Source organism: Limanda limanda, chromosome 17 (genome assembly GCF_963576545.1).
Source record: "Limanda limanda chromosome 17, fLimLim1.1, whole genome shotgun sequence".
Taxonomy (NCBI): Eukaryota; Metazoa; Chordata; class Actinopteri; order Pleuronectiformes; family Pleuronectidae; genus Limanda; species Limanda limanda.
Window position 1 is genome coordinate 7,209,526 of NC_083652.1, and position 27,675 is coordinate 7,237,200.

The 27,675-nt window shown below is 43.1% G+C and overlaps 4 protein-coding genes across 7 annotated transcripts; 2 read left to right on the forward strand and 2 right to left on the reverse strand.

Moving 5' to 3' along the window:
- The first annotated feature begins 56 nt into the window (after nt 1-56).
- Nucleotides 57-8,944, forward strand: strada (STE20 related adaptor alpha). Of its 2 annotated transcripts, XM_061089975.1 has the most exons (11): nt 57-180; nt 1,080-1,143; nt 4,192-4,294; nt 4,596-4,717; nt 5,013-5,121; nt 5,244-5,367; nt 6,027-6,198; nt 6,398-6,502; nt 6,649-6,902; nt 7,005-7,047; nt 7,944-8,944. In XM_061089975.1, exons 2-11 carry the CDS (start codon nt 1,132-1,134, stop codon nt 8,097-8,099), a joined length of 1,200 nt encoding a protein of 399 aa, XP_060945958.1. In that variant the 5' UTR covers nt 57-180; nt 1,080-1,131; the 3' UTR covers nt 8,100-8,944. The 2 variants fall into 2 exon arrangements, with proteins under 2 accessions (XP_060945958.1, XP_060945959.1); XM_061089976.1 differs by lacking the exons at nt 57-180; nt 1,080-1,143 and adding an exon at nt 1,625-1,650.
- A 33-nt stretch (nt 8,945-8,977) lies between these two features.
- Nucleotides 8,978-11,814, reverse strand: rnf113a (ring finger protein 113A). Its single transcript, XM_061089977.1, has 10 exons — nt 11,709-11,814; nt 11,051-11,130; nt 10,879-10,974; nt 10,659-10,766; nt 10,295-10,404; nt 10,100-10,206; nt 9,905-9,994; nt 9,729-9,822; nt 9,522-9,628; nt 8,978-9,119 (listed from the first exon to the last, which is right to left on the reverse strand). Exons 1-10 carry the CDS (start codon nt 11,812-11,814, stop codon nt 9,052-9,054), a joined length of 966 nt encoding a protein of 321 aa, XP_060945960.1. The 3' UTR covers nt 8,978-9,051.
- On the forward strand, nt 11,297-26,502 carry rundc3aa (RUN domain containing 3Aa). 3 transcript variants are annotated; one of them, XM_061089971.1, is made up of 12 exons: nt 11,297-11,310; nt 12,675-12,903; nt 20,921-21,048; nt 21,301-21,434; nt 21,519-21,604; nt 22,279-22,368; nt 22,622-22,702; nt 22,803-22,968; nt 23,044-23,201; nt 23,879-23,992; nt 25,142-25,248; nt 25,724-26,502. In XM_061089971.1, exons 2-12 carry the CDS (start codon nt 12,797-12,799, stop codon nt 25,864-25,866), a joined length of 1,314 nt encoding a protein of 437 aa, XP_060945954.1. In that variant the 5' UTR covers nt 11,297-11,310; nt 12,675-12,796; the 3' UTR covers nt 25,867-26,502. The 3 variants fall into 3 exon arrangements, with proteins under 3 accessions (XP_060945954.1, XP_060945957.1, XP_060945955.1); XM_061089974.1 differs by having other exon boundaries at nt 20,921-21,036; XM_061089972.1 differs by lacking the exon at nt 11,297-11,310 and having other exon boundaries at nt 12,674-12,903.
- Nucleotides 18,177-18,425, reverse strand: zwi (zwilling). Its single transcript, XM_061089978.1, has one exon. The coding sequence runs from the start codon at nt 18,423-18,425 to the stop codon at nt 18,177-18,179; it is 249 nt and encodes an 82-aa protein (XP_060945961.1).
- Nucleotides 26,503-27,675: the final 1,173 nt, after the last annotated feature.

Sequence of the window (27,675 nt, forward strand, 5' to 3'; positions counted from 1 at the left end):
CAGTGCGCGACGAGTCTCTCTGTGGGCGCGTCGTCGTAAATACGCGACACCGTAGTGAGCCAGGAGAGCGGAGTGGAGAGCTGTCAGGAAAACCCCGCAGGAGAAGATGGTCAGCTAAACAAGTTCTCCTGAGATATCACACGACTCCAGCCAGGCGCTGCTCGTCCGAACATCTCACTGGTGAGTCACTGAGACAGCGGAAGTACGCAGTTTGTTGTTGATATAAAATCCTGGCGGCTGCTTTAGCTAACGGTCATTTACTAATGCTAACCTGCGCACTCCATCCCCGCAACATTAGCAAGAACTGAGCTCAAAAGCTGTTTCTATTTACTTTAGTATATTTGTGTGACTTTGTGGCTTTTGTGATTCATTCTTTCCAACGGACGCTTCGAACTACTAGGACTCCGGTCACTGGAAGTCAGTATATGCGTTTGTATAATGACAGCCCCATTAAAGCGCGAGTGTTTGAACCTAAACAATCATTATCAATCGAACCTACAATAACAACTGACAGAGATCATCTGTCAGTTAAGGTTTAATTTCACGATGAAGAGTTAGACCGAATATGCACAACATCCATGGCAACACAATTCCTCATTTCACACGATATCACTGAAACGCTCACATATTATTACGGTTCAACAGATGTGTGCTATCCTTACGGATATTGTAAGTATTCTATTTTAGAAATATGAATCATTGTTTCGATAACGAGTATTGTAGATTTATTGGTTTATTTAACGGTGATAATACATATTAATAAGCATTACCACGATTGTACCATTAGACATTATTTCATCTGTAGTCCCTGACAGAGGTTTCCTGAAAAATAGAAAATGAAATCGCTTATGATCATGCAGCATAATATAAGTTAGAAAATTCCTTAATAAAATAGAAGACGATATCAGGACACTGTTATTATTGCAGTTTCATGTACTGTTTAAGATATTCAACACAGAAGCCACACGAAGCAACAAAATGGTAAATTTTTAGCATTGAAATAGCAGCAAATCCTTAATACAGACATGGAGATGAAAACAGAGACATCTTCTTAACAGTTGTTTCTTTTTTCTTCACAGATATTCCCTTGGCGTGTTTTCAGCTCCGTATGTAACACCCTCAAGAGGATCCATGTCTTTTCTTGTAAGTTGTTTATCATGTACTGCCTATTTTAGACCCACTCTTACAGGGCATGTTTCCTAGTAGAGGATTAAATCTAATTCTCTTTTTTGATCGATATTTGTATTAAAGATTGTGTTTGGTCTTAGAGAAGGCTTTAATTACATCTATGATAGCGGTAATTTCCAGCAGCCAGACACTGCTGTCATCATAATAAGTTAATTATGTATAGTTTCTTAAAAATAAGCTTTCCTATTAACCATGCACTTTCTAAAATGCCGCCTTTTCAATTCTACACACGTTCTACACATGAAATCCTTAAGAGTGGCAAACTAGGCCATCAGCATGAAACATCTTCATCAGCTTCTTCAGCTTTAAATATGTCATGTTTCTGTATAACCTCTCTCCTTACTCTTGCTTTCATTTCCTCTCTTTTTTTCCCATGTCTGTCATTTAACCTCTGTTTCTGTCAGCGTTGGGTATCTGAGAAATTGAGTGTGGAGAGCCTGCGGGATTTGGAGTTATTTGGAGGTGAGGTTCGAGGCAAATACCAACTCACAGCCAAAGGGTTCAGCTTTCCCAAACCACTGCTTACACACTTGTCCCTTTATGAGCATAAACAGAAAACTCCTCTGCCTCCCCGTCATCTGTTTCCCCTCTGAACTGCTTTTGCATCATAGCTCTTTGCTATAGTTACCTATCAGCAGAGGCATTTGCTAAATAACTTTTTAGTTCCTGTCCAATTTGGGCTTGTCACGTATAGAAACATTTGTACCATTTTATTTAATGCTTTCTGTGACTTGTGTAAGTCTGGTGTGTTTATCCTGTGTTTAAAGGAATTTCAATTAGTTTTTTGGCTGTTGAATATTTTTATTTGCAATTATAGCTAAATTAGGCTATTTTGTTCTTGTGGTGACTGTTGTTTTATTAAAAACATTTGCTTGTTTACAACTATGTTTTGAGCAGTTTGATTTTGGCTACTATGTGCTGATATGGACCTCATTGTTGCATTCATGCATAATGAGCCTACTATAAATATTAGGGCACTATTAGCTTATAAGCTGAGTGGAAAAAGCTTTCATGTTATTGGTAATTCTAGTTGTGTAGCAGTAGTTTGTTAAACTTTTTAAAATGCCGTATTTCTCTGGTTTTGGGATTCTGTGGAAAAAGCTTTCTTTCTTTGCAAGCTTTGCCACATTTTCATTTCCTCACTGGCCAATCATTGCTCAATGTTGCATGTTTGTTCCAGTGTTTAATTTAATATATTTGCTGTCCCATGATTCCATTGCCTTTTCATAATATTTGTACAGAACTTGCTGGGTTTATCTGGATTATTTTTTAATCTAATTCATTTGTGATAGTAGAAAAATATTTAAACCAGATTGTTATTCAGAAATTAGCACTTTGCTATGACTACAGTTAATTTTTGCTGTTGCAGTGCAGTCACAGTTTAATCATGTTCCCAGAGCTTATCATGAAAACTGGCTGTATTGACAATAGTGTGTCATTTAGTCGCTCTAAGCTACTTTTTTCAGATGAATCCTGCTCGTGATAGGAAAACCAGCAAAGGTCACCAATGAAACTGCAGCAAGCAGCAAGCTCCCTCTACTAGAGGCTGTGTCCTGGTTCAAGAGCAGCTTTAGAAGCAGATCCTCTTTTTGTTTTGTGTGTGTTCATGTCATTGATGTGGTTTTTCTACCCCAGAGCAAGCTCAGGGACTCTCTCACAGGAAAGTAAGTGTGGTACTCCTGTCACTGCATCGTCATCACCCGTTTGGCCTTTGTGTATGTGCTGGCATGTGTACGTGCGCATACAGAGCTCAATGTAGAGGAATCCACAAACCCCTGGGGCTTTGCACATTTTATGTATGCATGAGTGTTCCGCTCATAACACGCACTGTCCATGCTCGTAGCTCAGAAGGTCATCTCACTCCACTCACGCAGGCTTGTGTTGGACAGTACAGGGAAATGGTCGAGTGCACTGGGAACCTTAAAGAGGTCAAATAATCCTCTCATTCAGCCATAACACTTCTGTCTAAGTGTTTAGTTTGCAGTTGACGTGATGTGCTCAAGGCAACTGTTCTGTTTAGATTTTGGTGTGCTTTAGTTGCCTCACTAAAAAGTATGTTAGGTTGCCAAGAGTATTTTGTGATGTGAGTGCTAAATGTTTGACACTGCCTGTCTGTGCTGGCGACTTGTTGGTTTGATGGTGAGCTGGTGTACTGTCACACTTCACTGTGAGGTCCTGCAGGCTGTAGATGGAGGGAATTCCATGTGTTCGGCTTTAGGAACGCATGGTTACTCCTTCAGAATCTGATCACATTGGGCAGTCTCCAATGTACCCCATGTGATCGGATCAGCATTTACAGATGTTCCCTAAACTGATGGCTGCCATAGCAGTTTTGACTTTGCTGTCAAGCCAGAGAAATGTCTCAGGTTTATATATGACAGAAGTCACGATTTGGAACAGTCCACTGATCTTGATCTTGGAAATCGTCATCTCTAGCTCGTACGTCAGTTTCCCTTAAAGAAATCCACCATTCTAGTTTTGACTGTGTGTCTTCCGTGTGGTCACCATAGAAACACTGCAAATATTCATACAACTCACCTCCATTTGCCGCCACAGCTTGCTTCTAAAATCTGTCCATTTCCATCATATGAATGTCAAGAAATAGATGGAATTCAGGAGTTCTCACTGCCAAGAATAACTTAGGCTTACCTGTGATGCACATGTTGAAAATACTTTTTAACAAAAGACTTGATGATATATGCAATGGTTAGACCATACTCTGTGTGTGCACAATTTTATATTCATTTGTGCTATTGTATTGGAATATGTTTTAATCAATGCCCCTACAGTTGTATATTCCTAATTTTTTTTTAGCTGGTGGCGGTTTGAGTACCAGTCCTGTTTTGGTTTGTTGTCTTTAGTGCCACGAGTCACACTAACACCTCGATAACACTTTGGTGATGTTTTGCTTTGTTAGTCACTTATCAAGCCTACCCCTTAACTTGTGGAGTCAGTGTCACAGCCCATCTTCATTTGCTCTGTTTCTTCTCCCCTTACCTTCAGGCCCATGAGGACAGTCAGGAGAGTCTGAGCTCCCTCCCTCGTCGGGACACCATGGGCAGCTTCCTCCCTGACGGCGGCTCATATGAGGTCCTCACCGTTATTGGTATGTGAAGACAAATGCACACTAAGCACTCTAGGTGCCAAAGCCTTCAGCTTCTCTGCACCATGACTCTGGAACTCTCTGACTCCTCACACCCCTCAGCTGGACTCTGTTGGACATTTCAAATCTACAATTAAAACACATATGTTTAGATGAGTTAACCCAACATAACTCTGTGTTATCTTGTCTTTGCTTCTCTAATCAGATTTTAGCCTTTAGTTTTACTCTAATTATTCACATCATTATATCTAATGTGTATTGTTAAGTCGTGTGGTGTATTGAGTCTTTGTTGTCTGTGTTTTAGGCCGGGGCTTGGAGGAATTGATGACCGTGAACCTGGCTCGATACAGACCCACGGGGGAGCACGTAGCTATCCGACGGATTGACATGGAGTCCTGCACTAATGACATGGTTGCCTACCTGCAGGTCTGCATCAGTCTGCCGTCTTCCTCCACTCCCATCAGTCTACATTATTCATATTCCCTTTAGTTGTTTCCGTCCTGTGTATGAACCGTAATTTCTTTTAATTTCCCTGCCTCCATGTGAATACTTATGTAACCCTGGTGTAACCCTTGTGCACGTCCTAATTAAACATCCTGTCTTTCCTGCTCAGCCCTCAGAACCAAATTAGATTCAGAATCATCTTCTCTTCCTGTTGTCCTGACATAATACGATGTCAAAAATGTCAGATGTCATCCTTTTCTTTCCCTCTGCCTCTCAGAGCGAACTTCATGTGTCAAAGCTGTTCCACCACCCGAGTATTCTTCCCTACAAGAGTGTCTTTATAGCTGAAAATGAACTGTGGGTCATCACCCCCTTCATGGCTTATGGTAAGATATGGACTTAAACCCTTAATACACGATACCAGTTGGTCAGCAATATTTTAAAGCAGGGTGTAATGGAGGACAGCTTTCCCTCTGTTCGTGCTTATCTGTGTTTGATTATTTTCCAGGTTCAGCCAGAGATCTGATCTGCTCACATTTCACTGATGGAATGACTGAGCTGACCATCTCATACATTTTGCTTGGCATGCTGAAAGCTCTCGAGTACATCCACCACATGGGATATGTACACCGGTAAGACACTGACAAGTTTCTAAAGACAAATGTGTTGTTTTGTGTCAGATATAAATGTTGTGAAAAATCAAAACATCATATTTGGTAACTATTAGAGGAATTTGATGTCTAATACCCAGGAAATGCATACCAATCTTGATTTGGTTATGTTTGCCTCGGTGCTCTACCACAATGGATTTGAAAAAGGCAATAAAATAACCCATTGTTTATTTAGGAATAACAGCTATTTGTATACTTAGCCCCACCATGTTCAGATGGACAGTATGTTTATACATCTGAATTGGAAAAAAAATGGACGGATCAATATGTAAATGAGTGTATTTATAGATGACTTTTCTATCCCAATCAACCACTAAAAGCATTTTACACTACAAGTGACATTCAACAAATCATAAACGCATATTCATACAGCACTTCTATATGCAGACACTATTCACACACTGCCAGCAAAGCCATTGGGACCTTATTGATGGTGGATGAGACGCTTTATCTCCTCAACCACAGCCCACACTCATTATTTCAGCTTTTTTTGCTGGTTTCTGGTTCTGTACGTCCATTAAGATTTAATAGATCGACAATAGTGATGTATCAAATTCCAGTCTAACCTCATTCATAAATACAGGATTCCCACTGTACTAACTGTGTGTGGTTGTGTGTAGGAGTGTGAAGGCCAGCCACGTGTTGATCTCAGCGGACGGACAGGTTTGCATGTCGGGTCTGCGAAGTATCTTCAGTCTGATTCGTCATGGTCAGAGAGCCAGAGTTGTTCACGATTTTCCTCAGTACAGCAACAAGGTGCTGCCCTGGCTCAGCCCTGAAGTGCTCCAACAGGTACTGTACTCTTCAACACAGACAGCAGCATTGTATGATATTGTAATAATACTGTCTCTCACTATGGAAATGTTATTTTGTAACAAAGGTCTATGGATTATATATTTTGCATGCTGCAACACTCACATGGATTAGGAGTAAAGCCTGAAAGAAATGGAAAGTGGTGGACAATTTTGTATCTTTTTTTTTTTTCCCACAGAACCTGGAAGGCTATGACTCTCGGTCAGACATTTACAGCCTCGGCATCACAGCCTGTGAACTGGCAAATGGACATGTTCCATTTAAAGACATGCCAGCTACACAGGTGGTTGATTGTCCAAATAATACCTGATCAGTTATTTATACTAAAGACAACAGGGGCAAACCTCAGCTAGAATTCTTATAGTATACAGTATACTACCAATATCGAAAAGGACAGATATTTTACAACTCCTCTCTTCACGTTCACAGATGCTGCTGGAGAAGCTCAATGGGACAGTGCCATGTTTGCTGGACACCACCACTATTCCACCAGAGGAGCTGTCCATGAAACCGTCCCGCTCTGGGGCCGACTCTGGGATCAGTGAGTGCCCTGGAGCCGGAGGGGTCAGAAACTCCAATGGAGACCCTTCCTCCTCGTCAGCCGGGCACCCATACAACAGAACATTCTCCACAAACTTCCACGCCTTTGTTGAGCTGTGTCTACAGCGAGACTCAGAAAGGAGGTCTGCGTTTGTCTTCCTACACACTTCAATATTTAATAAGATGTTTTTTAAATGTTTTGAGGTGCAACAAACTGATTTTTCTTTCTTGTTGTTTTCTCTCAGGCCGTCTGCCGCGACTCTCATAGGGCACCCCTTCTTCAAACAGGTGTGTAAAACATCACAACTGTCTCTTACTGAATTTATCTTAAGGTTAGGGTTTGTAATTTGTTTCTGATAGACTTTTTCAAACATATTTGTTGAAATCCTCTTCATGTCTCGATAGCCATCAATAAATAGTTGTATGAAAGGCAGATGTCTGTTGCACTCGCAGGGATGTAATAAACATTCATTTGGACATAATGAAATGATTGGCTGGCGTACCTGTCTGTCACTAACTGACCTGCCTGCTTGGGCGCCTCCTGCCTCTGCTCTCACTGTGCAGTCGGAGACATAGACCTCTGAAGCAGAGATGACAGTCAGAAGTTAGCGAGTGAGTCACGTTATAGTCGACTTCGAGCAGTTGTCAGTGCGTGTTCTTGTTTTTTGGCTGTGTAGCTTTGACTGGAGGGTGTGGGATGTATCGGTTGCATTTCTTTTGTGCCTGCTCTACTTATTTTTTCCAGGATTACCAACCCTAACTTAATTTTTTTATTAACTAAGTCATTCTTGCCTCTGGGACAAAAAATCATTGCCTTAGTTGCTATTGCCTAATCTGACATTACATTACATTTCATTCAGCTGACGCTTTTATCCAAAGCGATTTACAATAAGTGCATTCAACCATTAGGGCACAAACCCAGAACAACAAGAATCAAGAAAGTACTATTTTCTTCAAGAAAGTCTAACTTTTTTTTATTCATGGTATAGTCGGAAGAGATGTTTTTAGTTTGCGGCGAAGGATGTGTAGACTTTCTGCTGTTATGAGGTCATTGGGGAGCTCCTTCCACCATTTAGGAGCCAGGACAGCAAAAGATGCGTGTGATGCGTTTTGTACATCATACATGATCTTAAGTCCAGTCGTCATTAAAACCAATATGGTGTTTGTTTTTCTCTCTTGCTTAGATCAAACGCCGGCCCTCAGAGGCGCTGCCTGAGCTGCTGCGGCCCGTGACGCCCATCACCAGCTTTGGGAACGTGCAGCCACAGGACTCTCAATCTGGACTGGCCAGTCTGGAGTCGGGTCTCAGCCACCTGGAGGTCGACGACTGGGACTTCTGACGGTGGAGGACTCAGTGGGGAGACACTTGCAGGATTGTGATGGGAAACGCTCGCACACAGGACGACAATAGTTTTTGTTATGATCCCCTTGTAAATAACACAAATCGCAAACTGAAAGGAGTTGCTGTTCTCAGAGGTTAATAGCCAGCAGCCATCTTGCCTCTTTTTGGAGTTTCTTGCACGCTTTTGTTCTCTAGATATGCACAGACTCTTGCACTGCACTGATGGCCTCTCTCTCTCTCTCTGTCTTTCAACCCACACAACTGTTTACAGATTGTACTCTCTCATAACAAGGCTAGTACAGGACTCCTCATGCTGTTGCTGATGTGTCAGTGAAGGGTTTATGGATGTAGATGAGACCAAAACCCAAAGATTCACATAAAATGTACCAGTGAAGGGAAGCTGCTTCTAAATATTCAGAGGGGACTCTCTACCTCTTGTTGGAACATGGCCGCCGTGGCCCATCTGCTCAGTGAGACCAACATAAGAGCACACCAGTCGTCACAGCCCTCTACACCAGATGGAAAGCTTCAACCGTGTCCCGAGGGTCCGCATGTATATGCATTTCTGCATTTCTTTGCTCTTTGCCTGTGTTACAGTGTAAACCACATCTCATGCTTTACGCATCTCTTTGCTGCACAAAGGTCAAAGTATAACACCGGTTCAGTTCAACCGTCAGAGCACAGACGTATGTATTTCCTCAAACTTACTCTGGGCGTGATGTTACTTATGTCAAAATATGAATGTTACATTGGTGCTTGTTTTGTCTGCATGTGTTTGACAGTGAGGACGAAGCAACATGTTGAAAATGTTAAACTTCAACAATAAACATTGTTCACTTTAAAGATGTAACCTGATGTTATTACACCGTGAGTCAGTTAGCTGTCTACAAAAGTTACTTTATTCATTATTTACACAGACAAACACATAAGGGGAATTGGTTGAGATGCTTCTAATCATCTTCATCTGATGGTGGCTGGTCTGTTGCAGCCTGGTGTTTCTCCATCTTGGCCATTAACTCTGGAATAAAGGGAAATAATAGAAAACATGACCGGAGGGAATCATCTTGCAATCATCGCACAAAACCCTTAAGCCAAGTTCCCACTGAACGACTTTCATAGTTGCAGTTTACTGTGATGCAGTCGTTTTGAGTTCATAACATGACTGACTTGCGAACGGACTACACATCTTCACCCCATTGAGTCCCGGAGTTGTCTGTGACGCATTGACAAGCCTCTCATTGCGTCTGTGACAAGTTCAAACAGCGCTTGGCGACTGCAGATCGAGCACCAATCAGGGCTTTTGTCTGCGACTTGCTAAACTCGTCTTCCACTGGCAAATTGTGCGGAAAATCGTTTAATGTGAACTCGGCTTTAAAAATAGTTAAATGTCTCCTCAGAAGTCTTGTCAGACTCTTCTTACCTTTAGCCGGGTTGAAGACACCATTGGTTTGAGTGTTGCACACGTAGCAGCGCTTTGACTTGCGGTAATGCTGAAGAGCACATGTCTCACAGAAGTAGTGCCTGCACCTGGGAGACATATGACTGGTTAACATGCTGCACCAGATAATAAACAAAGCTCTGTGTGGTGTAGAAGTAGAGGAAAAACAGACAATAGGAGGAGACTTACTTTGTGATGATGGGATTCTTAAAGGATTCCCTGCAGATGAAGCACCTGAAGGGCATATCCTCCTCGTCGCTGCTCACCTCATAGTTCTCCTCATCTAGATTTTAAGCACAGGGATGTTCAGTAAATGCTCCTGCTTGCATGGAAAAACTGAGATGAAATTCCCCTCCTGAACCCACCATTGGCTCCGTATCGGCCTTCTTCCAGCTCCCTCTCGATCTGCCAGCCATGTTTGTAGTCCGATCTGTCGTGAAGGAACTTACAGCTGTCTGAAAGCAGGACAGGAGAACATGATTGTTGGAAAAAAATTTGCATTAACAGCAACTATTCAACAGATGACTTTAATATTTTGATGGACTTAATCTACGACTCACCTCCAAAACCACAGAAACCAGTCTCCTTATAGTCTTTGCAGATATCTGGCTGGTAGTCCCACCTGACTGTAGCTCTCAAGTGTTCAGGGGCTCGGATTGGTCCTTGTCTGTGAAGATGGAAGAAAATTACATGAAGCGACGACTGATGACATAAGCAGTCATCGTGCATCAAATATGTTTCACTCTGGTACTCACCTAACCATGCCAGAGGAGGCATTCCCCATGGTGGTATCCTTGGGCTTGATTATTTTTTTGTAATTGTTGATGCCACGGTAGATTTTATCATCCTCTTTGCCGGTCAGCTCCTGTTAAAGGAGGAAAAAGGGTTAAACCAGTGAGGAAGGAACTATAAATGTAGCTCTGAAGCAGATGAAAGATTTCACTTCTGTGCAAATGTTGGTGAGAAAAATCAAAACACAATTTAATGTTTCAGGTATGATATGGTGCATCAAGTCAGAGAAAAAAATCATCGACTAGGTGGACTAAGGAACACTTGTAAATTAAATAGGTGCTTTCAGAACAACTATGAGTTGTGTAACATTAAGAATTAATCTCTTACATCTTGGATTTTTTGACTCCGCTCAAATATGGCCTGAGCATCCTTGTCCCTCTCCGTGTCCAGCTCATATGTCGCGGTTGCACCCATGTCATCGGGTCCCTCGGCTTTCTGTTATGAAGATCAGCAGAACAGTGAGAAAGATGTATTCACATCTGCTTCACAACTAGGTGCCATTTTCTGGAAAAATGTGATATTAAAAAACAAGAAAGGCTCAACTCACGGCTGATCGTGTAGACTTGTAGGCAACAGTGATCTTGTCTTCTTTGTCTTGTTCACCTTCACTGGACGATACAGCCTCTCGCTCTACTTTCTTAGACTGGAAAGGGACGAGAAACATTAGTCAGTCTCCCCTCACTATAACTAACATATTACCATTTGAGGTATTATTGTACCATCTGAATCATGGGGTTGACTCGGGTGCCCTTCTTGTCTCTTCTGACCACAGAGCTCTGGTCCTCATCACTGTTGTCATCTGAAAAAAACAAACGGGTTGGACTTCAGGATAAGCTCCAGTTAATGTTGACACCAAGAGACATTTGATCTCAGTGACTGGTTGAAGCGGACCGGAGGCTCAAGTAGGCTTGATGGATCTGGACAGTAGAAGACTGTTTCCTGGTCTGAATAACCTGGATTTCTGCTGAGGCTCCGGATGGTATGATATGAACCAATATGCTTTGTGCCATAAACCAGGACTGCTGCTGGTGTAAGGTAGTCACGTGTTTTCTTGCCACCGTTTGAGTACCACAGAGTATTGTTGCTGGCCATGTGAATCCATTTGTTCACCATTAACCAGTTTCTAATGGCTACTTATTGTTCACCCTGTCACACGGTTTCGCTGGCAGCAAAACAAAACAAAGAGAAAATGCTATTTACCAAAACACGTCATAGCCTATGCGTCCAAATTGAAAGGAAAGTGACGTCATTATTAAAACAAATATGAGGAAAACAAGAACTCGCATCAAGCCTCGCTGTTCACAAAGCTGCGTCGTTTCCGTCGTTAGATGATCGCATTAAAACATCACAATAATTTGTTAAATGATTAATTTTCACCTTGATCGCTGTCGCTGGCTTTTCTCTTTCGTCCCGAGAATTTTTTCTTGGATTTCTTGAACAAAAAAGTACAAGTAGCCGCTTTCGGTTCCTCAGAGTCCGCCATCTTGCCACTGGTATAAAAAAACAATCATGGCCACAGCGACTGCGTCCCCTAGTGTTCTGGAGTCGTCATTGTCCCAGATAAATTCGAATCCAGAATGTGATATTACATTATATTATGTTACTAAACTGTTTTGTATTAAAATCATTAACTTGATTTCACAAGTGAATAAAATACATTTTCTAAATTTAGGCAATCCTCTCATTAGCATATGTCTCTTGATTAATACATTTTTTCCTAATCTTGATTTTATATTTTGACATTTCTGCCCAATCTGCATTCAGTTTCCTTCTGTGATAATATATATATATTTATGGAAACCATATAAATGTAAAAGTGGCATATTTTATTTATGTCCCCATAAATCACGTTTTTATTATCACCCTGGTTAGTATGGTGTTATCACATGAAAATGAATGTGACTTTCGTTCTTTCTGTCTTTCGTTCTTTACTTTTTTAAATAAATAAATACATTTAAAAACCTGTATTTCTAGATTATCTTCCCCCCAAAATACAATTCTTCCCTGACAGACCAAAATACATTATACATTCATATTTCTTTTGTGAGTACAAGCAATGCAAACAAATACGTCTTACTAAAAAGCAGTTTGCTAAAGACCCTTTATGCTGATTTTAATTACACCTTTACAGCTATTTACTATGAACTCTCATCTGAACCAAGGGCATGACGTACTCTGACTAGAACCGGAAATGATTGTTGAAATAAAAGCGCCCCTATTAAACAGTCAGCACAATCGAAGCCAAACAAGAAGAAGGTGGTGTTATTTTGAAAGGTCCACCCGGAAGTGTAACAGTGAACCGTGTGTAACTTGCCGCTTGCTCTCCGTCCCGTCCTCCTCCAGCAGCAGCAGCGACCTCCCCGGATCCCCCCGCAGAGGACAGCGGTTTGGAGGACACTGGGCCCGCGGAGGGAGGGGTCCTGGCCTGGGCACGGATCCCGAAGAGGCCCCGGGGCCGCCGCTGGATGGAGTCGGGCTGCATGCAGACCGCAATGGCTATGGGTCTGACATCGAAAAAGGCGTCTGCCCGGAGCGTCGGCGTGGAGCGAAAAAACCTCATCACGGTCTGCAGGTACACACATCACGACCCCGAGCTGTGTTCATCCGCGGATGCTCCAGCCCAACGCACAGGGATCAGCTCTCACGTATGATGATGAAATGTAAAATACTGAGCATGTGATGAAGAAATAGATGGATGCAGAATGATGGACACTAGGAAGGATGAAGAGGAGGCAGGTGTGCTCACATAGATAAGAACCATATACAGTCTATGATAAGAACACAGATACATTCGTTTTATATATTGTTTTTATGTCAGCACTTATATTTCCTGGATGCACTTTGTTGTAAAATTTAATTAACATCACATATTTGTTGTGACATTTATTCCTTATCCCTCTGAAATCCCTGATGGGAGAGTCTTTTATTTTGAACAGGTTCAGACACCTGCACGATTCCCGTTCATTCTGATAAATGCACCTTCAAATGATGAAACGAGCACCGGATTCGTGGAGTAATATTGAAACGGCTTCTGCCAGCATCGGTTTCTCTTCTCCATCACAGTCAGGTTGAGTGTCAGTGTGGGACAAGGGCACAGGGAGCAGTGCAAGGACTCCTCCTCTTCCTCCTTCTCCTCCTCCTCCTCTTCCTCCTCCTCCCATCTGTGGTCCTCGGCCCACAGAGAAACCTGAGTGCTGATGGTGAGGCTGTGATGAGCAGTGCATGGCTCCCATAAATCACTGTCATGTTGGAGCGGAGAGTTCCTGTTCACCATCCATCAGTTTAACTGTGAGCGGAGACGATCATTAACTCACCTGAGGAGAGAACCGCAGCTGCACAACTTAAAAATTAAAAAAAATTCTCTCCAAGTGTCGAGCCCTCTGGGATGTAGTGTTCAAATGATTTTCTTTAACTTTGATATACAATTTAGTAGCTACCTCCACCTTCCTGTTTAATTGTCAGCAAGATGATGCAAAAACTACCAAACGCAATGACGCAAAACTTGGTGTAAGGATGGGTCATGGGCCGTAGAAAAACCTGCTTATTTTTTTAGCATTGTTTCTCACTTCCTTTGTTAGTTTTTTGACATTTTCACTGATTTCCTAGAGAATATTTCCTAGATGTTGATAAAAAAGAACCAGGCTTATGTGAGGGACTGATTTCTATGAGTGTGAGCAATTAATCTTAATTAAATTCAAGGGCACTGTTGGGCCTTGGTGGAGGTATGTGCTGTAGTTTCCAACTTTTAGGGGCTTACGAGCTCTTAAACTGCCAGTGGTTGTGAGGCTGGATCGGAGGATTAACGCTTTGTGTGAACATTGAGTTGTTAAGCCAAAGAGTGAGTTTTATTGTGTTTATTTGAAGGATTTTTCAGAGCCTGGAAGATTCATTTTTATTTCAACCAACCAATCATTTTGTCTCTATGATAAATCAAATTATAGTGACTTTGTCCTGCTGTGCAGTATTTGCCGTATTTGCAATATTTATATTCATCAACAGAGACTTGTAGGAAGATTGCAGCTATTATTTTGATAGTTCTGGTTGCTTTATAGTTCCTCATAAAATATATTACTGTACTACTATGGCACTCTAATTACAAATTGACTGTGGCCATAAATAAACAGGGACAGGTATTTATGTCGAGTTTGCAGGCGCTCTAAGGAAGTGACATCATGCACGGCCCCCCCTTTCAAAGTACACAAATACAAAAACACAATAACTCTGACACACAAGCAAGCGTTTTTATTCCAGGACCTTTCTGTCCAACTGTATTTTAGTGACACGTGCAGTGAAGCAAAAAAACACACAACAACACCACCACACAGAGTGTATACCTGCAACAGAAGAGAAGTTCTCACAGTGGACTCACAACACAGAGAAATTAATGTTGTTTTCAGTCAGACCTGAATGTGCTAAGACGGATTTAATCATTTTAGGCATTTTAAGGACAAACATTGGACAAGACAGAAATAAATCTCAATCAGCTTTCCGTCAGTAACACTTACTACACAGTTTCTTTCATTTCATGACATTGATTAGGTTCACATCGAGGGTAATATTCCTCCAGGCGTGTCAGTGTCGCTGCCTGTCTCATCCTTCATGACGTTTCTGACCTATTTATTTCTTTCCTTTTAATGTTCTTCTTCTTGATGCCGTTCTGGTCAGAGTTCATTCAAGTAGTCATAGGTTGTTGTGAACGGTCAGTGAAATAGGAGAGAGACTCTGAATCAGCAGTGACCCTCTGGCTGGGGCAGGATGCAGGATCCAGGCGCTGCCGTGCCGACTGACACGTCAGCTGCTGCCACAGCTGCATTGGCTGCCTGGCGACAGTAGCTAAGCTGACGTTAGTGCTTCATTAGTACACCAAGTACGCCAAGCATTTATTTCCCCTTATACATCTGTGTATATATAAAATCTGAACTTTCCCCCCCTCATACATGTTTAACATACAATCAGAACACACAGATTAACGTTTTCAATTCCCAACAGTTCATTTGAGGAAGTTATGACATTTTGAGGGACGTCTTTGTCTGTTAATTTGTCACATGCTGTTATCTCATGTTCCTCAACCCTGTCCGTCACTCGTGATCACATGACAGACAGACAAGTGAATTTTACTGGATCTTGCGCAGAAACTCTGCTTTATATCTACTCTGGGTTTCATTACCTTGTTTACAGTGTTTTTACGACTCATTTGAAATAGAGACACATATGTACAGCAATAGACGAGTGAGTATAACAAAGGAAAACCTGATCAAATGTTGGCACCACCACAGGGAACAGTTTCTGGATGAGGCCTGGGGTCAGGGGTTCAGAGGCATTACAACAGGAAACCAAGACTCATCATTCAAATAATAATGACAGAAAAAAATAAAATCTTACAACTTGAGTTCATCCAAATGATTTTAAATCCTACTTGCGTATCATCCTGCAGAAGCTGGGTCAGGCTTCACGATGAAGATGACACATGAATATATGAACACCCAAAAATCCAAAAGGAATTAATTTTGCTTTTTAGAGTAAAGAGACTTGGAGATATTTATTAAACCACAGTGACTGTGCTGTTGCCACGAGCAACAGGTTCCATCTTAACATGGCAACAGGGTTGAGCCTTTCTGCAGCCGGTGGGAATTTTTCATGCAGCTTAAGCTGAACTTTTGTTTATATCTGAGCTGAATCGAACATGGCGGCGTCGACAGGCGTTCACAGGACGGTTTGTGTTACAGGCCTCATGCTGCACTCTGATGTTTGAAATGCACTGGTTTGTTGCTTCAGTCTGGCTAAGAGCTGCCGCGCTGTCATCCTTGTTGACGTGAACCTAAGAAAACATAGATAAAGATGAGTGAGACTGGACAGATCTGACGTGAGGTGTCGGTCCTCGAGCGGCTTCCTATAAACAAAGGCAACAGGGGAGGGAGAGGAGGTTGGAGGAGCTACCTCCTGAGCTCTAGTGGCGGGTGGGGGGAGTGGCTCGAGAGGAGAGAATAAAACGTTCTGTTCTCTAGTAAACACTAATACATATTCACATCAGCTGGACATGCTTCTGCAAGTGGGTAGCTCTTTGTTTTTTAATCCGAGGAGTAGTAACGGGTGACGGTTGCATCATTAGGTGACACTCTCCACCTGTTACTTTTGAAGAAATAATACAAATCTTCATGTCTTGGAATAATTGTGATTTCTTATTCAATTTCGGTTCTGTTTCTTTGCATTTTCCCTGATTTATGACACTGACAAGTATGTTAAATTACAGCAGAGATTTCTCTAGAATTGACTGAAGCTCTCTCATCAGGAGATCAGCCTGCTCTCTCACCATCAGTAGCACCCTGGTAGTCCTCACTTTACCCCCCTGTCATGCTCAAACCATCTGATTTACACTCTTCTCCGACCGACGCCCTCACTGTCCATCGTTCCCCCTGATCCCTCTACACCTCCTCTGACCACAAAACACTTTTCCCGGACACTTATTCACAGAGGGGATGGGTGAGAGAGTGGTAGGGACACACCCTGCTGTAGTTTTCAAATGTTTACATCTTTTACTCTATTTGGATTTGGCCCGGATTATTATTCTTATCTTAATGTCCATCAGAGAACAAAACTTTCTCTCTCTCTCATGGCTGTTTTGGGACGGATCCAGGACACAGGACTTCTCCCCGCAACCGTCCGGGACGATCGACACAGCACCGGCCGGTGTTACACAATGCTGCAGCCAGTGAGGAGTCTGCCTGTGTCATCTGATCCTGCTGATTATGCCAAGACTAAAGAGAGAGACAGAAATAAGAAGAGAAAAGAGAAAGGAGTCACAGGGATGTTTACGGGGCGAAGTGAGAAAATAAAGGAAAAAAGCCAAAGTTCAGAGAGTTAATTTGAAGCTGTGTGTGTGTTTTAGGTGAAGCCGATAAAAGCAGTTTTGGTCGTGTGCAGATCAAACACCCTTGTGTAAGTACAGTAGAGGGGAGAAAAGGGAGAACAAGGGGGCATTGACAGAGCTGAGAGTGGGCCTGGCAGAGGTCCAGGCGGAGTGAGAGGGGGCACAAAAGAAGCTTGTCAGAGGCCCGGCAGTTGTTTTTCAGTGTCAAATCGTACCAAGAGCATGTTGCTACTCCACTCCAACCAATTACATTTAAGCCACGGCAGCGATTTCCCCCCCCCCCCCTTCACATCAAGAGAATTTACAAGCGTCGGCCGTAATGTTCTTTTGGAGATAATGCAGTCACCTTATCAGGTCAGAGAGGCCTTTTGCTACAGTCGACTTCCCTCTGTTATGATTTTAAATGCTCTGCCATTACTCATGGAGCCCACACTCGCTGGGAACCACTGGGAGCACTTGATGGTTTCTCCATAATGAGGAGTTACTTGATTTTGCTGAACAAACAGGGAATTTATGAACAGCTACCCTTCTGCACCGGGACTTTTTTGACAGAATTGTACCTTTCTCTACAAGCAAAACTTATTTTCTGAGCAGATTCCTGAAAGCAAGTCACGTCAATGTAGCATCTGCTTTAAAACAAAACAATCTTGCGTGCTATTAAACTGGCATCATAGTGCACATTCTTGCCGGAGCCATACCTAACCTAACTCTCATGATCTCTACTCTACATTTAAAACCCTGACTTAGCTGCTTTGCATAAAACATTATCAGACAGCCACTGACCTGTGTTCTCGATAAATCCGGCATGATCGCAACAAGTCAAAGGCTCCAAAAGTAAAGTAATCCAGTTTTGGCTCTCAGTTGGAATAGACCCTGCTCGGCTGCCGTGGTGGTGTCTGTATGTTCTCTGTGATGGTGCCGTTTTCTCGTGACATGTTCGGCCAGTCCCCTCACCCCGCAGTGCGCTCCCCTCTCATCTAGAGCGTCTTGCGCTTGGGAAAGAAGGCTTTCCGAAACGAGGTGGTGGTGGTGCCTCTGCTGAAGGAGGCACTGCCCAGGGCGATCTTGGTCTTCCCACTGGTGATGGTGGAGGAGCCCAGGGATGTCGTTTTCTTGCCTCTGGAGATTGAGGAGTTCCCCAGGGCGATCTTGCTCTTCCCCCTCTTTATGGTGGTGTTGCCCAGGGAAAGGGCCGTCTTCCCCTCGGTGAAGCTGGTGTTGCCCATTGAGGAGAAGCTTGTCTTCCTGACCCAGATTCGACGGCGGGGTTCGGGGCTCACTCGAAGCGAAGCATCACACACTCATGCAGCACGCCCTGCTCTGCGAAACCTCACGGGTAATAGTAACATCAGCTACAATCCAGAGAGGACCAGAATGCTAAGCGTGGATAGCACGACCCCCGTGTCGCATAATGCCCTCGTTGAGCTGGTCGACGTGGGCTCTGGAAGGCCACATACCACCCATGTGTCCCTGTGAATGGACAGAGGCAGCCGTAGGTGGCCACAGCCTATCTGGGGAGTCCGGGACAGTGGTGCGATTGTCCCATCCCCACGACGACACCGGACAGTTGAAGGACACATTGTTGCAAAGGGGACAATCTGCGGTGACATCACTTTCTTCCGAGCCATTGTTCCCTATAGCCTCCGATTGTAAGATATTCCCTCTGTGCACGACGGTATGCACCACATGTGAAACGAGACGCATCGATTCGGATTTGATAAAAGAAAGGATGCATGTCTTCCATGTTCTCCACTTTTATTTTAGGCTGTGATTGCACCCGCTTTGCATTTGTGTTGTCCCTCCATTTGAAATATAGGTGTGGTCCCTCTGTCACTGTCCTCGTTGACCTGTTCACAACCCATTCCAGCAATTCCCCCTTTATTTCCCTCTGTTTTATTACATTTAGATGATTGAAAATCCCTATGAAAAAGTCAGCTCTACATAGAAAACAACCAAGCCAAGCAGGGTTTAGACATGTTAACCTTTATAAGCACCGTTACATCAGTCAGCTTCTATGTAACATATGGCAGAATAGTTATGGTAATGCAGACAGACTTCAGAATATCAAGCAATCTCATCAGCTTGCACGGATATAGCACATTTAAACCAATGTTGATGACTTTACATGCACAATAAACAGGAGCACAGTGCTGATGAAAAGCATTCACACACTCTCTTTTGTGTCTCCACATACATCACGCACAGCTGTTTCACATTTCCCCTCCCTGCCAAGTCGACCCACCATGAGCCTTCGTCTCATCGCCGTCACATTTGCATAACACGCTCGGCACGGCTCTTGATTGCAAACCTATTAGACTCGCGACTCCCTTAGCGTGTTCGCACCTGAGAAACGCCCGCTGTACTCTGCGGCAGGCGGGTCCTGTTCGTATTGATCTGTAACTCTTTGACACACACTGATCACAAACATTGCAGCTCTTTATTCTACTAACCTGCTAAAACTGACCAGACAGACAAATCCTTGGCTTTTTAACTGTGTGCAGGATTCATGTGTGAAAATTCCAGTAGCAGTTGCTGTGCTTTTCTTTGCCCCTGATGAGAGTGGTTTTGACCACCGACACAGACTTGGTCCCATGAGTGAGAGTCAGAGTGGTGAGTGAGCTCGTGGTCTCCCCTCGTGTGACCGATGTTTTGCCCACTGCTATGCCGGCGTTGCCCAAAATTACTGTGGTTCTGCTCCAGGAGATCGAGGATTTGCCCCAGGAGATGGCGTACTTATTCCGCAGGATCGAAACCCTGCCTTTGGTGAAGGAGGTCTTGCTTGATGAGAATGGGGATTTCCACTCATTGTTAAAGCCTTGTTTGGACTGTTGGGATGCTTTGGGTGCCTTAGCCCTGGCTTCAGGGGTCCTTTCCATCTAGGTGGTCCTGCGCTTGGACAGCAAGGCTTTGCGGAAGGAGGTGGTCGTGGATCCCCGGGAGAAGCTGGCCCCTCCAAGAGCCACGGTCGTCTTTTGCCTTTGAATGGTAGAGTCTCCCATGGAGGTGGTGGTCACTCCCCTGAAGATGGAGGAGTTGCCCAAGGCGACTGTAGTTTTCCCCCTGGCTATGGAGGTCTTTCCCACTGCCAGGGCAGTCTTGCCCTCTGTGATGCTAGTGTTGCCCATCGAAGCTGAGGCAGTCAGCCCGAGCCCGTGTCTGATCACCGGCTCCTAACATGCACGCTGACCCGCTTCTCTCTCGCGGTGCAGCAGGGTTTGCTTGTGAGGTCAAAAGCCAAACTGAAGCCGCACTACCAGCCCTAAATAGATCAGGCCACCATGTATAGATGAGGGGGAGGGAATTATTTGATCATTCTTCGATGGTGGCCAGTGCTCAAAGGGACACGACCCAAAGGGACCTGGAAGAACAGCGTGCACAGAGGCTGAGAAGACAGGGGATTAATTGTATCGTTTTCATACCACTGCCAAAGCACTGAAGGGGTACATTGTACATTGTACACAAAACAATTGGGGTGACCTCAGTATGATAAGATGGCATGGTTCCCAAAAGAAGAAAAAACCCTCCCTGCTCTTGTGGCAGGGTTCAAATACAGTCGTACATTTGTCAGCTTGGACACAGTGCACGGCTGCATTTCAGAGGCTCGTGCAGCCGGCAACTGACTCAAAGTTCAAATTCCTTTCGTATGTGAAGTGACCTTTATCTCCTATTGTACTTTTCTGTCCTTTTCTAATTAAAATGTCTGTGTGTGCTTCTATTTCAGATTCTCTGTAAAGACTCTCCTAGAAAAGTACACAGCGGAGCCCATAGATGACTCATCTGAGGAGTTTATTAACTTTGCCGCCATTTTAGAGCACATCCTCAGCCACCGCTTCAAAGGTAACACTGCAGGTAACATATAGCAAAGGAAAGATATGCACACATCAGCTCATATGACTCAGGAAGTGTGACTGCAAGAAGTTATTTAACCTAAAACTGGAATATAAATCTCCTTCTTATTTTACACTGTAGACATTAACCACAGAAGCAAAGTGATATTGTGATCAAAAGGCAATACATGGTTATGCAGTTGGCTGTACTGTTGCCACGGCTGCATGTTTATAGTGTGAAATAATTCACGTCTGTGTTTAAATCTTGGACCAGGTTCTGGGAGCTGGTTCAGCTCAGATGGACAACGCAGTTTCTGGGAGTATCTCCGAATGGCCTGCAGCAAAGTGCAGAACAACTGCATTGCGAGCATCGACAACATAGAGAACATCAGCACATCACGAGCCAAGGCAAGAATGTCTCGATGCAGAAATGGGTGTAGGAAAAAAATGCATGAAAAAAAAGCCCTCTGTTCATACTTCCTCCTCCCATAGGGCCGGGCATGGATTCGAGTGGCGCTGATGGAGAAACGTCTCTCTGAATATGTGTCCACCGCTCTGAGAGACACAAGAACCACAAGGTCAGAGTAATGATTTAAAGGGACAGCCATTGACTGTATGGACGACGCGTCTCCACTTCCTCCCACTGTCTAGAAATAGAGCGGAAATATCCAGAAAATGACATCTTGTGCTGATTAAGTAATTCAGAGTCAGCGTTTGGGGGACAGAGTCCTGGTATTAAACGATCCCGCCGATACGTGAGCTCAACCAATCACAAGTTTTCTCACAAATGCACACATTAACACATCAGTGTGATTGAAAATGACAGAAACCATCTTTGAAAAAAAGTATTTGATGTGTACTTTGACTTTTAGTTTGGCTCTGCTAACATGGATGGGGCTGGGTTTATGAACTACATTGCAGACAGCCACCAGGGGGCACCGAAGACACTTGGGCTTCACTTTTGGGGGGCTGTAATGTCGTCCCTCTTTTTTTTTTTACTCAAACTTCAACAATGTATTGCGCCTCCATGCAGGCTATGTGTGCTCATCCTAAAAACATAGTTTGTCTTGTGTATAAGTAGAAGAGTTGAACTTTTTTTTCCACCAGGGAAATATATGCCTGCTCCAGAAGTTTAGAACTTGAGCTCTACTATAAAATTGGTCACTAATTGGCTGCAGGCAGAATCACAATATTTTCACATAATTGGTTTATGTGAGAGTTCAGATGTGATAACCACATATTTACCTGACAGGAGGTTCTATGACGACGGAGCCATCATGCTCAGAGAGGAGGCCACAGTTCTGACTGGGATGCTGATTGGACTGAGTGCCATTGACTTCAGGTGAGGACACACCCTAAAACAATAAAACAACAATTATCATAATTTAGATTCAACACACCAGTTAAAACATCACTAGGATAATTGATATTCAATTTCTGCCAATAGATCCCAAATCTTACACACTGGACCTTTAAAGACTCTTGTGAATAAAACAGTTTTCAATCTGGTTTTAAAAACTGCAATGGATGGAGCATTCTAAGTCATTATTGCAGTTTTGGAGAACCAGTCAGTCTTTTTGTCTCTTTCTCTGCAGTTTTTGCTTGAAGGGTGAGACTCTGGACGGGAAATCTCCAGCTATGGTTGACTACACCCCCTACCTGAAGTTCACCCAGAGGTGACCCCCACCCAGTCCATCTGGTCCCTTCACCTTTAGCAGTTCACGTGTGTGCAAGTGCAAGCATTTAACCCTTGTCCCCCCTCTTGCTCTCGTGCAGTTACGACTACCTGAGCGACGAGGACGACCGCCGCAGCGTGGACAGCAGCAACAGCGAGGAGAGCGTCCCCGAGCATCCCTACATCCCTCTGGTGACTGACGAGGAGAGCTGGAGCAACAAGTGCCGCAAGATGGAGCAGAGGTTTAAGATCGTCTACGCCCAGAAGGTGAATCCACAACAACATCCATTTTTGAACCAAATTCATGACCTCTAAATCCTAACCCTGTTTCTTGGTGTGCAGGGTTACCTGGAAGAGCTGGTGCGTTTGCGGGAGTCCCAGCTGAAGAACGTGGAGACGGAGAACAAGTGTCTGAGATCCAAGGTGGAGGAGCTGGTGGTCCAGAGCCTGCAGGAGAAGAAGGAGCTGGAGGCCATTGTGCTGGAGCTACAGGCACAACTGTAAGAAAACATGCTGAGCTAATAAAAATCTCCAACTATAACCACATGCTCCAAACATCATCACAGCAGATCCTGTTTGGATGACATTCACTTATGTGTTCCTCCTCTCAAACGTGTTTGCTTTTCACACGTGCACGTTTAGTAGCAGGAGTTTAACAAGGAAGTAAAATTGGCATTTTTAAATAACGTTATAATTAGGAACAGTTGTTATTTTCACGTTATTGGTCTATAAACATATTTAATGTTTCTCTATAGAAGAATAAACAAGACTTAAAATGTGATGCAGATGCCATTTTTTATTGTATTGGTTTATGATGCAATGCAGAGGAAGAGGCTGCACGTTTAATACTCCAACACATCTGATTTCAAGTGGATCACGATGCAGTGAAAACCAAATACCTGTAGGTGTGAAGCTTGGTGCTGTTACAGCACCCAATCTAGATCAATCTTAAATAATTAGGTCCATATAATTTTGCTTAAATAAGGAGAAAATCAGACTCGGCTGAGATGCTGCATCTTAAAGACCTTAAACTCGTACATGCATCTGAAACCCTAAAGAAGGACTCTGACAAAAAGCTTGTAAATAAAAAAAAATATTTGCACATATTTGAGTGTGCAGATGTTTTTTTCCGAATGTTGCAAAGTGTTGAAACCTTGTTTTCTCTGTGATTTACCAGATCGTCCCTCATGCCCTGCGATTCCTCCCATCTGGCCAAAAACCTCTCCATCCCGCTGGTCAACCAGTGGTCCACCATCAGAAACAACACAGGCAATGTCAAGCTGTTCCGCAGGTGAACACACTCGCACACATTCTGTCTGTTTCATATTTATGGCTTTTTATGCCAGTGGCCAAATGTTGCATGTTTTCTAGTTGTCTGTCTCTCCCATTCTGAACATGACACCTCAACAATTCCTCGCGGGAATTTCTTAAAAATTAGATAAAAACATTCAGTTGCACTCAAGAATGTGCTGATAAGATGTTGTTGGTCAAAGGTCAAACGTCTCACGAATAACCACATTTTTCTTGTGAATACAGTATTTCAGGTACACTAGCAGGAAATTCCTTCAAATGTGGTGCAATCGTTCACTTGGACTCAAAGTGATGAGATTTTAGTGGTCAAAGGTCACTGTGACCTCAAAGAGTAACGTTTTTGTTCATGAATGTGTTAAGAACACCTTGAGAGAATCCTTTCAAATTTGGCACAAATGTTCACTTTGATTCTCAAAGTACCTGATCAGACTTGGGTGGTCTCAGGTCAAAGGTCAGGATCAAGGCCACCTCAGAAAACATGTTTTTGGGGTCTACAAAATTAAATCTTAAGTCTGCCTTAAGGGAATTTCTTTGCATTTTGACCAGTTGTTAATTGTAGCTGCACAATTAGCAGGTATACAGATAAACCCGCTTAAAAAAAGGAGATTGACTAATTTCCTGTTGCCACTAGAGGAGTTAACCTTTCTTAATATTTTTCCCCACTGTGTCACGAACAAAACCAAACTGAGGCGCTCCCACCTCACAGTTGTTCTCCCGGGTGTCACATTTCCGTCACTGTTTATTGTAACTGGAGCCGATTCGAGTCCTTTGACCCGGGAGTGAATGTCGATTAACTCCATTCCCATTTTAGACAAAAGCCAGATGTTAGTTAGTGTTACATAGTTTATTGACCAGTAGACAAAAAACTCCAATATGAACTGATTCGATTTCAAAGGTCACAGTGAACTCCTATGAGTCTGGAAAAAAAAGGATGTAGACTGAAACTGCACTAGTTGGCAGAAGCGCCCAACTGCAGGGTGAAAGTATGTGAATGGCGAAAGATAAAACGTCATATAACTTGGATTCCTACTGGATATGAACTGTAAGAAGAAGAATACTTGCTATTGAAGTTAAGAGTCGTGTACTCAGTTATTTTATTTGTGCCATCATGTTATTTCTGTCCCACCAGGAGGAGTTTTCACAGTTTGGAGCAACTTTCTGCTGATGTCAGCCTGAACTCTGACTCCCAGAGGACTGATGGGAGACAGAACGGAGATGCTGCCTGGACTTCTGCAGGTCAACTGACTTTTTAAGTGCTACCTGAACACATCACAACAACCTATTTGTTACAGTTCATACAGTAACATGATATTGAGCTCACAGACGTTACGCCAGTATCACACCGTCATGAAGTCGAGATGGAAAGTCACAACTTGCATTGATTCATATTGGTTTAATTTAATTTTTTCTGCTAATGATAAAGTTACATGTCAGTTCAGCTATTTTATGCTGATATACCGAACAATGTCCAAAAATGTGCTTAGCTTAACTTTCATAACTCTTGCATACAAAGCATAGCACTACTGCCACAGTGCTTTTGCTCCAATTGGAATATTTCTACTCTTCCCAGCTGTATAAAAGCCTCTCAGTGGCATCCACCCATGCACATGTACATACTCATACAAAGGCAGGCTTGATCCCTGTCTATGGTCGTCAATGTGGGCAGCCTGAAGTATGCATTTTCATCAGCTGATCTGTTTTGTCCCTGCAGGAAAAGACGACACTTCGTCCATGCTGGGTCTGTGCGGCTCTCTGGTGTCTTTACCGAGCTCCAAGTCTCTGGCGAGCCTCAAGTCCAGCGAGTGCTTGGTCAACATCAGCACTGACCCCAGCCCTGCGCTCTCGCCCAGCTAGGAGCTCCAAGCCAACCGCAAGTGAGATTGAAACCCCCCCCAGCCTGTCTGCCTGGTGATGCTGCGTTGACCAAGACCCTGCTCCCACCGTCCATCCAGGTGCATGAGAATACGACACAGGAAAAGTTGTGGCACCATCTCTGGATTTTTGTACAAGTCGTCATTAAGCGGAATGGATCCATCTTGGTTTTCCCTCATCCTCTCCCACCACAACTTTGCACTATCTGTGAATCTCTGCATCCAGCATCATACCATCCCTCTTCCATACCTTTTCCAAAGCTTCAGTTTATGTCCTAAAGAAGTATTCCTCCCACGGCATCATCTCAGTGTTTGTGCGCCTTTGGCCTGTTGTTTTTGTTTCCTCTTATTTTCTAGTCAAAATGTAACCAAAACAGTCCTGGCAGCTCTATGGCTGCAGCCACAAACAAATAGAGGCTTGATTATGAGATAAAGATGATCAATATGAAGTAGAGGGATCATAATATCATCACACACCACAAACCATTATAGTACATCTATTTATTTATTCTATCAAATTGCACTCATTTGTTTCACTTTAGCCAAAACAGCTGTCTGTTCTTTTTGCATATATTCAGTATGTTTCCTTAATTTATCTGTTTTTTTTCTGTTGCAATAAACTGCCTTTTTCCATTAATGACTGTCTCTTTGTGTTTATCAGTGGAAAAAGAAAAATGGAGGTCCATGCATTGCAACTGCCTTCAATTTAGTTTTAATGAGATGTTTTTATGAATAAAGAATATTTCTAAATGTTCAGGAGTTAACACAGATGGCAAATTGACTATTATCTAAACAATGCAGAGAACAAGCAAAAAACTAATTCAAAAGCAAGGACCACACCACCACAACATGAAATTTCAAGGTTATCATGGAAATGTATGTATTTGGATGTTGAGGGAAGAAGTCGTGCTCTGATCTGGTCTGAGAGGACGCACTGGAACCTTGCAAAGAGGTTTTCACCAGCTGGGATGGATGGAAAGGAGGATGAAGGGTTTGGGCCAGGGGTGAGGGGAAAATGGATGATGGCACGGGAAGCGAAAGGGTGGGTGGAGAAATTTGAAACAGAGTGTGATGGATTGAACAGGTATGGCTCTACTGCACTATAGGCTGAAAACTAGGGTGGGGAGTGTAATCTTGAGAAAATAAGACAGAGACAATGCTCTTTTAAGTCTCGGGCTGAAAAATACTTTTCTTGGAAGCATATTTCTGGATTTACATGGGGTGCCAGGTTATAATTGTCTATTTAAGTACTTCCTTCCTCCACTGTTAGCATTACTCCTCAGTTGCAGGGAGTCAGATGAACTACTCCCTTGTATTTCTATTATGCTTCAATTGTGGTCATCTACTACAATTTGCATGCTGTTTATGACAATGCTGCATGCATTGAGCACCGAGTTGTATGTGGCACATGTAGTCTGGCTCCATCTTGTGGTGTAACATTCTGAGATGTTACCCTGTTAACACACGACATATTGTCTAGATTCATACTGCTTCTTTTTGGCTACATTAGCCCCTATGGACAATATGTTTGGTTTTGGTTTTAGCTTATTCTTTTCACTTTAGTTTGGTATTTTTATCTAGAAATTGAGCATGTGCTGACAATTTTACCTCAGTAATCCTGAAGTCCTATATTAGTGTTTTAAACTCCTGGATGCCTATGGGTAAATATCTCTATCTATATAATGGGATAGAAAAAAATCTCTCAGTGCCATCCATATATCACAATATATTAACAGATCATTTCTGTTCTAGACCCCCTAAGCTTCCTCTGTGACCTGTAAGTCCCTGACCA

What these genes read in the sequence shown, in the direction of transcription:
- rundc3aa (XM_061089971.1), top strand. Translation starts at nt 12,797, where the DNA reads ATGGAGTCGGGCTGCATGCAGACCGCAATGGCTATGGGTCTGACATCG. An exon ending in AGAGACACAAGAACCACAAG is followed by an intron (nt 21,605 to 22,278) that starts GTCAGAGTAATG and finishes TTTACCTGACAG; the next exon opens with GAGGTTCTATGACGACGGAG. An exon ending in TACCTGAAGTTCACCCAGAG is followed by an intron (nt 22,703 to 22,802) that starts GTGACCCCCACC and finishes GCTCTCGTGCAG; the next exon opens with TTACGACTACCTGAGCGACG.
- zwi (XM_061089978.1), bottom strand. Translation starts at nt 18,425, where the DNA reads ATGGGCAACACCAGCTTCACCGAGGGGAAGACGGCCCTTTCCCTGGGC.
- strada (XM_061089975.1), top strand. An exon ending in TGAGGTCCTCACCGTTATTG is followed by an intron (nt 4,295 to 4,595) that starts GTATGTGAAGAC and finishes TCTGTGTTTTAG; the next exon opens with GCCGGGGCTTGGAGGAATTG. An exon ending in CACCCCCTTCATGGCTTATG is followed by an intron (nt 5,122 to 5,243) that starts GTAAGATATGGA and finishes ATTATTTTCCAG; the next exon opens with GTTCAGCCAGAGATCTGATC.
- rnf113a (XM_061089977.1), bottom strand. Translation starts at nt 11,814, where the DNA reads ATGGCGGACTCTGAGGAACCGAAAGCGGCTACTTGTACTTTTTTGTTC. An exon ending in GGAGTCAAAAAATCCAAGAT is followed by an intron (nt 10,405 to 10,658) that starts GTAAGAGATTAA and finishes CTCCTTTAACAG; the next exon opens with GAGCTGACCGGCAAAGAGGA. An exon ending in AGGCCGATACGGAGCCAATG is followed by an intron (nt 9,823 to 9,904) that starts GTGGGTTCAGGA and finishes CTTAAAATCTAG; the next exon opens with ATGAGGAGAACTATGAGGTG.